At 38.2% G+C, this 10191-nt stretch overlaps 1 protein-coding gene across 1 annotated transcript; it reads left to right on the plus strand.

Annotated features, from left to right (window-relative positions):
• The first annotated feature begins 1142 nt into the window (after positions 1-1142).
• Positions 1143-5133, plus strand: LOC132644511 (disease resistance protein RPM1-like). The gene has a single exon (XM_060361101.1). The coding sequence runs from the start codon at positions 1876-1878 to the stop codon at positions 4789-4791; it is 2916 nt and encodes a 971-aa protein (XP_060217084.1). The 5' UTR covers positions 1143-1875; the 3' UTR covers positions 4792-5133.
• Positions 5134-10191: the final 5058 nt, after the last annotated feature.

Consider the following 10191-nt stretch of genomic DNA (forward strand, 5'->3'; position numbering starts at 1 on the left):
AAACGTCAATATTTTATATAGAATTATCCCCAAATCTGATTTCTAGTAAAAACCCCTAAATTGGGTATGAACCCTAATTCTCCAAATTCGAAATTCAACGTTAAAAGTGAAAGATATATGATTACTAAGCTTAGATTCACAACTTTTATCATCAACATCATCAATTTATCATATAGGACCCTAAGGGAAAATCTCCCAAAACCCTTCTTCAAATTCCAACTCTAAGGGATTGTAAAAGGGAAGGAGGAATTCTAAGATGATTGTGATTAAGGAAGAGTAAAAGATTGGACAAAGTTTTACCTCCAAGAATCTCCTCAATTTGTCTCCAAGAACAGTTTCTCTAAGCTCCAATATTGAGATATGAAATAATGAGGGTCTAAGACTTATTCAAGACACATTTAATGAAATGTCACTGCCCGTGACCGCCACGGCGGAGGGAGTGCCGCTACAGCGGTGCTGCTACGGCTGCTGGGACACCACCGCAGCGGTAAAGCCTAAATCACTCATGACCGCCCCAACGGTCATCACACCGCCATAGCAGTGCCGCTGTTGCGGGAATCAGACACCAGCTTCCCCATAAATTTTCTAAGTTTCAATCGAAAATCCGGGTTATTCCCGAGGCCATCTGCTCACAACCCGACCACCTAAACCCATACAAAAATACACTGCGAACGCACTCGTGGTCTCGAAATTTCCAACGAAGGTCTCATTGACCGAGTCAACCACCGGTGCCTACTTCCCATTTCCCATCCAAAGTCCTGAAATGCACCAAAATGCATTGGGAACCGAACCAACCATACATACAGGTTCTAAACAACCATCCGGACCTCTCGGAGTTGACGAAACTCCGAAAAAGGTCCGTTTGCCTAAAAGTCAACTTCGGGTCAAAAGTGAGTCAATCAATGTTCGGAAGTGGCGAAAGTGCCAAAAGAGCTATAATGACCAAACGGGTCGTTACAGAAATGATGGACTAGTGCGATAACACTAGTTTTTTGGTCACTTGATTGACTAAATAATGAGATGTCAAACCATTCACATGTACCAATCAATATTTGCAATGCCACTTCTGTTAAGTAGTTTCTCTTATGGTACTCGGTGAGCTTTTTTTCAAAAAACATATATTTTTGTGTGTCAACTTCTATACTTGCTATTATGAAAAAAGAAAATATTGAATTGGTTATGAGTCATTTTCCACTCAACAATTGAGAATATTCTATGTTCATGATCGGTTGATCTGCATTGACTTTGTGACCCATTATCTGATTACCAACTGGTAGAAGCACCAAACAAGGTGACATTTGGAGCCACATACCTAGGATAGGATTTCAAACACAAAGTAGAAAAGGCAAACTTGAAGAATAACATCATTATCTGGTATTTCTTCTCCCTGTTGTAGTTTTCAGTAACCAAGAGAGCAGTCTCAGTCAAACCAAGTGTAAGTCTTCCTCTTAAACTTTGTACCTTTCTTATTTCTCCACTATAACCTGACTTGGGACTTTACCTTTTGTTTCACCAAGTCAAACCATGATCATTCTCGGTCCTTTTGGATAGATCAAGCAGAATAAAGCCTGAGTAAGTTTAGAAATTGAGAACTTCGAAAGTTTCTAGCGAAGTTCCTTTTAATTTAACTTTGCTGTATTTGGTAAAACTTTCGGCGTAATTGTTCTGAAATTTCTAGTCTGGTATGGTCAACGTCCACTTAATTTCCAAGGAGAAGCGTGTGTGCCTTTGCCTAATGCATAAAGAAGTCCAGCTTCAGTGACTAACAAAGTGCCTAATCAGGGGACCACAATATAAAATATTCCTAGCTTGACTTGTTTGGTTTTGATTCTTGCCGGTTTTGATTCTTGCCTCTTCAAAAGAATTACCAGGAAGATGGGGCTGTTCTTAATTTCATTACAAAAGCAAATGAGCATAGACACTTGCGAAGATCAGGTGGAGATGGCAGACTGTGTTGTCGTTTTTGTACTTGACAAAATCACAAACTTATTAGCAGAAGAAGCAACACTGCTTCAGGGAGTCAAGCACGATATCCAGTATATCAAAGATGAATTGGAGAGAATGATAGCCTTTCTTGGTGTGGCTGATGCTTTAGAGGACGGAGATGCAGAGGTCAAAGTCTGGGTTAGGCAAGTGAGAGATGTCGCCAATGACATTGAGGATGTTCTTGATGAGTCCATGCTCTTTTCATATGATCATCACTTCCGTAGATCTTGTTGTCTGATTGCTAAATTGGTTTTCTCAATCAGAAACATCAAATTCCGTCATAAACTTGTCTTTGAAATCAAAGCCATCAGATCAAGACTCTGCAATATTGCAGAGGGCCATCAGAGGTACCATTACAAATTTTATGTCCCGGAGCAAGGTTTAAGTTCTAACCGTGCCTACGATACTGCAAATGATCGTAGAGGTGATGCATTATTGCTAGAAGAAGCTGAGCTCGTGGGCATTGAAAATCCCAGACAACAGCTAATCGGTTGGCTCGTGGAGGATGATCCCAGACTTAAAGTGGTTTCGGTGGTAGGAATGGGAGGTTCAGGAAAGACCACCCTGGTTAAGAAAGTGTATGAGGATGCAGCAGTCAAGAAAAACTTCAATAGCCTTGCTTGGATAACAGTTTCACAGTCCTTCAAGGTTGAGGAGGTTTTGAAAGACATGATTCATCAGCTCTACGAGGAAGTGAAACAGCCAGCACCTGAAGGACTAAGCACCATGAACAGTAATAGACTAAAAGCAATAGCAAAAGTATTCCTGCAATCGAGAATGTATTTGCTAGTTTTTGATGATGTCTGGACCATTCAAGCTTGGGATGCTATCAGATATGCTTTGCCTGATGTAAATAGTGGAAGTCGTGTTATCCTCACAACACGTCTTTTCAATGTAGCTTCCTTTTCTAGCATAGAGACCAATGGCTATGTTTATGAGTTGAAGGCATTGTCTGCAGAAGAATCTTGGATTCTTTTCTGTCAAAAGGCATTTCAAGGTAATTCATGCCCTTCAAACTTGGAGAACATTTCTAGGAACATCTTAAAGAAATGTGGTGGATTGCCGCTGGCTATTGTGGCTGTTGGTGGGGTTTTGGCTACAAAGAACAGGACTAATATTAGGGAATGGGGAATGCTTAATCACAGCCTTGGCCCTGAACTGGATAGCAATGACAAATTTGATAGTATGAGAATCGTTTTGTTACTCAGTTTCAATGATCTCCCCTACTATCTTAAACCATGTTTCTTGTATTTGAGCATTTATCCCGAGGATCATCTAATTGAGCGCAATACACTGATCTACCGGTGGATAATAGAAGGGTTTGTGAAACTAAAAGAGGGGAGGGCAGTTGAAGACGTTGCAGAAAGCTATCTGAATGAACTCATCAACAGAAGCTTGATCCATCCAGTTCAGTACAATGACGACGGTAGCTTGAAATTGGGCCGGATTCATGACCTATATCGTGAGCTTATTCTTTCAAAATCAAGAGATGACAACTTTACTACAACTACTGATGAGCAGAATGTATTGTGGCCTGAAAAACCTCGGCGCCTGTCAATCCATGGCACATTGGGGAACCTACAAGTGAAAAGGTCAGCCACTAAACTCCGCTCTTTGCTTACATTTGGTATAGCAGATGCACAGTCCTTGTCTTGCATAAGTCAAGTGCTTGGTAGCTCCAGGATGCTCAGAGTTTTAGATTTGAGAGGAGCTCCTCTAGAAATGATTCCAGAGACGGTTTTCGAATTGTTTCACTTAAGGTATCTAAGCTTGAGGAATACCATTGTGAAAAAACTTCCAAGATCCATTGAAAGGCTCAAACAGCTAGAAATATTAGACCTTAAGCAAACATATGTCACTGAGTTGCCTGTGGAGATTTTAAAACTTGAAAATCTCCGTCACCTTTTAGTCTATAGCCATGTATCATATTCGTATCTTCCTTACAATTGTTCACCAGGTTTTAAGGCTTTCAGAGGAATTGGAGCTTTGAGAGCCTTGCAGAAACTAGTGTATATTGAGGCAACCCCTGGCAGTGGCATACTCAGAGAAGTAGGGATGTTGAGTGAACTGAGACGACTTTGTATTCTGAAGTTGAGAAAAGAAGATGGGAGGATTGTGTGCTCATCAATTGAAAGGCTCCGCAAGCTTCTCTCTTTAAATCTTAAATCGGCGGAAGAGCATGAGATTCTTGATCTTTCTTGCATGTCTTCTCCTCCACCTCTTCTTCAGCGCCTGTATTTGACAGGACGCATTGTTAAGTTTCCCGAGTGGATGCTAGATCTTAATTCCTTGGTCAAAATTTACTTCAGGTGGACTCGTTTAACAGAAGACCCACTCAAATATCTCCAAGATTTGCCCAATCTTGTCCATCTTGAATTTCTTGTGGGATACACTGGAGAGGAGCTATACTTTGAGCAAGGGAAATTTCAAAGGCTTAAGCTGTTAAATTTGGACAAGTTGGAAGGACTAAGACGGGTGACAATCGGGGAGGGTGCAATACCAAATCTTGAGAAGCTGGTTATCCAGAGATGTGCTTTGCTGGAAAGCATGCCAACGGGAATCGAGTGCCTCCTTAATCTGAAGGTTCTTGAATTCTTTGACATGCCTGATGAATTTATCATGACATTGCGTCCAGACAAACTAGGTGTTGATTCTTGGAAAATTTCACATATCCCTGAAGTATATTATACGTATTGGAGGGACAGTTGTTGGATGGTACACTCACTAAAGGCGAAGTGCAACAATCAGATTTCTGGTCATTCTGGAGCTGTCACTAGGACATATGGAAGGCGAAATTCTCTCTAGATTTATTTGTTCGCTTGAAGGACGTGGAACTCCTGCTTCTCAGTCTCCTTCCAGTTTCTGTGTACATAAGTTTTCTCTGATCTTTCATCAGAGTTGATAATTGAAAGCACTTTACTTTTCCTGTTGTAATAAGTTGTGTATATAAATTTGTTATGTTGTCTTTACATAGAAAAAGTGAACATACTGTCTAGTGCAACTTTCAGTTATTTGTTTCGAGGAGTTTGTGGGTTCTCAGAGTTGCATTATGCTGCCATACTAATCTGGTGCAATTTTGCAACCTCTGTTTGTATGAGTTCTCGTTTTGCACTTTTTCATCTATGCATAGTTAAATCAAACGAAAAATATTTCCTTTTTTTTTCAAATAGTATCAGTATACCCAAAACCTTGATGTAACAATAGATAAAAAAACACCGGGTTCGGATAAGTATCTTTACCTCCTTTTAACTCATGCATATTTAAGTTGTTTGGATCAAATTGGAGCCACTTAATTATTCAGTCTTAATGACATTTCTGATTTTTAGTGGTATTATCTGTAATTCTAAACTTGACAAACTGAGAGTCTTTTCACTTGGGTTCAAATTTTACACTACTATGCATACAAATATTTCTTTTGGCGTTTTATCATCCAAGGCTACTATGATAAAATGGAAAAGCAAAGTGAACTTCTAATCCAGTAGCACTTTGTTTCAACACTTACTTTTAGATTTTGTGTCTTAATTCTTTTATTTATTTTATACCTCTGAATAATTTTTTTTTAATTTCCATGAATTGTTTTTGGTGTGGCCGTGTGGGAAAGGGGTATATAGTGGTAAAAAATTGTACATATCTAGTCTCCAAACCTAATCTGGAGGTAATGCCCAGCCCGTAACTCAAAAGAATCCTGTAGGACGACCCCCGACCTATGGCTCAATCGTCGCCTGATTGAGTCAAAGCCTTCAACCGTAGGCAATGTGGCACATGGGTCATGCCTTGGCACTTCTAGTCTCGCCTCAATCCACGTGGACTCCTATTGACTGAGTCTAAAGGGATAACATGTAAGTTTAAACAATTAGAAAAGCATATATCGGCCCCAACAACTAAATTAGTTTGATGGACTAATGGAAGACCCAAGTTAAACTTGGACCCCAAGGATCCGAAAAGTTATAAAATACAGGGTGGAGGACAAGCAACTAGGAAATTCAACTACAGTCTTCTAAATTGCGAGTACCTACAAGACCTTTTCTTTCTTTTGTCTTACATTTGCCCTAAAAAGTGCATGTACTAACCTCTAATTTCAGCTTCCCTAAGTAATCCTAAATTTTTTAATTGTTATATTATATATACATTTTAAAATTTAAGTTTATTCCCTAACATGAACTAATTTATGCATTACTTGAAGAAAGAGAAGCAAAAGGGTAATAAATATTTTAGTGGAAATAAATGTGTGAGAGGAGGTAAAAGGAAAAAATTTACTTTAATTTGTGTGGACTCCTAAAATATACAGAACAAGCAAAAAATAGTTTCTAAATTTTCACGCAATTCTCAAACATACAGAAAAAGGGGAAAAATTTTGAATTCCGTGCATTCCTTAAATATATAGGAAAAGAAAAATTGTTTTAAAATTTCCACGCACTCCTATAGGAAAAGGATTAGTTTCTAAAATTCCTACCATTAAGGTGTATATAAGAGAGAAATGTGATAGAGCTTCATGTCATCCCTCCCTATTCTTTACAATAGCAAATATTTTATCACAGTGTTGTTATTCGAGTATAAGCAGGGACGTTATTGAAGCAGTTTGTATGAGTTGTTTTTCGATAAAAAAGAAGCCTGTAAATATATTCGAGTTGATTGGAGTCATGGGTGGCTCGAGAGTAAGGAAACTAAAGCATCAGCGTTATATAACGCAGTAAAATACTGCGTTATATAAATAGTACAAAAAAAAAAAATTAGCCAACTTTATTTTTTGCAACACTTAGTGTTATTTTCCATACTTTGACCAATAATTAGTCGTGTGTCAAGATTCCGAAACGTCAATATTTTATATAGAACCTGATATTTTTTTCTGCGTACAATAATGTAGGCCCAATACATCAAGGATACGTAGACGTTCGGATCGTCATTTTAGGGGTTGAAAAGGTGCCCGAAGTAAGTTTTGTTTGAAAAAACTCAGTGTTTTTTCCATACTTTGACCAATGATTAGTCGTGTGTCAAGACTCTGAAATGTCAATATTTTATATAGAACCTGATATTTTTTTCTGCGTACAATAATGTAGGCCCAATACATCAAGGATACGTAGACGTTCGGATCGTCATTTTAGGGGTTGAAAAGGTGCCCGAAGTAAGTTTTGTTTGAAAAAACTTAGTGTTTGACTGTAAGGTTAGTTTAGTCAACTTTATGTGTCGAGAATATTAGTCAGATTTATTTTCAAATATTGAAACCGTAGAAGTGAAATTGACATTCACAGCTACATTACCCCGGGATTTTTACGTTGAAATTTATTGCGTATCATCATCTTATAAGTAAATAAAATTGAAAATTTCACGCCAATTTGGGGGAAAATCGAAATTGAATGGGATAAAAGGAGTTTTTTTAAAAATCGGCTCGGCCAAACCGCCTCGCCTTGCGGCAGTTTGTCCGCATAGATCTCGAAAAAATACGCAATTTCAAAAAAAAAAAAACGCGTAAAACGGACGTCCGAGCGCAAAGTTATGACCATCTAAAGTTTGACGACTTTACAACTAGTTTTTGTCCCTATATTTTTTAGAATTATATTTATATTCAAAATAAAGTTATGTCTTGATTAAAAAATAACACGCTTAAATCAAAATCTTAAAAAATAAAACACCCTAAAGTTTTCAAACAAAACTTACTTCGGGCACCTTTTCAACCCCTAAAATGACGATCCGAACGTCTACGTATCCTTGATGTATTGGGCCTACATTATTGTACGCAGAAAAAAATATCAGGTTCTATATAAAATATTGACGTTTCGGAGTCTTGACACACGACTAATCATTGGTCAAAGTATGAAAAAAACACTGAGTTTTTTCAAACAAAACTTACTTCGGGCACCTTTTCAACCCCTAAAATAACGATCCGAACGTCTACGTATCCTTGATGTATTGGGCCTACATTATTGTACGCAGAAAAAAATATCAGGTTCTATATAAAATATTGATGTTTCGGAGTCTTGACACACGACTAATCATTGGTCAAAGTATGGAAAAAACACTGAGTTTTTTCAAACAAAACTTACTTCGGGCACCTTTTTAACCCCTAAAATGACGATGCGAACGTCTACGTATCCTTGATGTATTGGGCCTACATTATTGTACGCAGAAAAAATATTAGGTTCTATATAAAATATTGACGTTTCGGAATCTTGACACACGACTAATTATTGGTCAAAGTATGGAAAATAACACTAAGTGTTGCAAAAAATAAAGTTGGCCAATTTTTTTTTGTACTGTTTATATAACGCAGTATTTTACTGCGTTATACAAAAAAAAAATTGGTACTTCTATAACGCAGTATTTTACTGCGTTATAGAAAGAATTTTTTTTTTTGGTACTTCTATAACGCAGTATTTTACTGCGTTATAGAAGTACCAAAAAAAAATAATTTTTTTCTATAACGCAGTAAAATACTGCGCTATAGCACTTAACGGCTCTGTCTCCGTTAGTGCTATAGCGCAGTAAAATACTGCGCTATGGTACTTTGATAACTTTTTTTTTTTGTTGGGGTATTTTGGTTCAAAATATTTTTTGGGGGGGCATTTTGGTTCCGGACTCGATGAAGGGTGGGGTTGGGGGGGTGGGAAATGAAAATGAAGATAATGCGCACTATGCTATGTTTGCAAAAAGTGTTCAATTGACACATTATGTTAGTAGTTTAGGTGCTTAATAGGAACAATCCACAGTTCAAGTGCCTGAGAGGAAAATTGTGGCAAGTTTAAGGGCCTTTATATGTATTAAGCCTTGATTGTATATTGGTGATATTATTGAAACTGATATCATGCATCACATGCTTTCCATATTACTGTTGTGATGATGGTGAGGTGAATGATTAAGACACTCTGAGGTCTTTGCTGGAGATTGAGAGTGACAGAGAGACTCGGAGGTCTTTGCCGGAGATTGAGAGTGACAGAGAGACTCTGAGGTCTTTGCTGGAGATTGAAAGTAATTGATAGCCTCCGAGGTTTCTGCCGGAGAGCATGAGTAGTACACGGACTTCGCGGATCCTCCATGGGTCATGGCTTTGAGGCACTGCCCTTATCATGTGTGTACGAGAGTGGAGTGAGAGAGGTGACTATTGCATTGCATTGCATTCATCTACTCATATATTTGACTGATCATTTGGTCAATTATATCTTTCTTGGTTGATTTCATGATTCCTTACACTTTACTTGTGTATGATATGTGGGGTGGGGGGTGGGAAATGAAAATTAAGATAATGTTTTGATGCCTTTCACACTCCGAAAAGAGATATGGTGCACACACTATGTTATGTTTGCAAAAAGTGTTCAATTGACTCATTATGTTAGTAGTTTAGGTGCTTAATAGGAACAATCCATAGTTCCAGTGCCTGAGAGGAAAATTGTGGCAAGTTCAAGGGCCTTTATATGTATTAAGCCTTGATTGTATATTGGTGATATTGTTGAAACTGATATCATGCATCACATGCTTTCCATATTATTCTTGTGATGATGGTGAGGTGAGTGATTAAGACACTCTGAGGTCTTTGCTGAAATTTGAGAGTGACAGAGAGACTCCGAGGTCTTTGCTGGAGATTGAGAGTGACAGAGAGACTCCGAGGTCTTTGCCGGAGATTGAGAGTGATGGAGAGACTCCGAGGTCTTTGCCGGAGATTGAGAGTAATTGATATCCTCCGAGGTTTCTGCCGGAGAGCACGAGTGGTACACGGACTTCGCGGATCCTCCATGGGTCATGGCTTTGAGGCACTGCCCTTATCATGTGTGTACGAGAGAAGAGTGAGAGAGGTGACTATTGCATTACATTGCATTCATCTACTCATATATTTGACTGATCATTTGGTGAATTATATCTTTCTTGGTTGATTTCATGATTCCTTACACTTTACTTGTGTATGATACGTGGGGTGGGGGGTGGGAAATGAAAATTAAGATAATGTTTTGATGCCTTTCACACTCCAAAAAGAGGTATGATGCACACACAATGTTATGTTTGCAAAAAGTGTTCAATTGACACATTATGTTAGTAGTTTAGGTGCTTAATAGGAACAATCCACAGTTCAAGTGCCTGAGAGGAAAATTGTGGCAAGTTTAAGGGCCTTTATATGTATTAAGCCTTGATTGTATATTGGTGATATTGTTGAAACTGATATCATGCATCACATGCTTTCCATATTATTCTTGTGATGATGGTGAGGTGAGTGATTAA

This window comes from Lycium barbarum, chromosome 6, assembly GCF_019175385.1.
Source record: "Lycium barbarum isolate Lr01 chromosome 6, ASM1917538v2, whole genome shotgun sequence".
Classification (NCBI taxonomy): Eukaryota; Viridiplantae; Streptophyta; class Magnoliopsida; order Solanales; family Solanaceae; genus Lycium; species Lycium barbarum.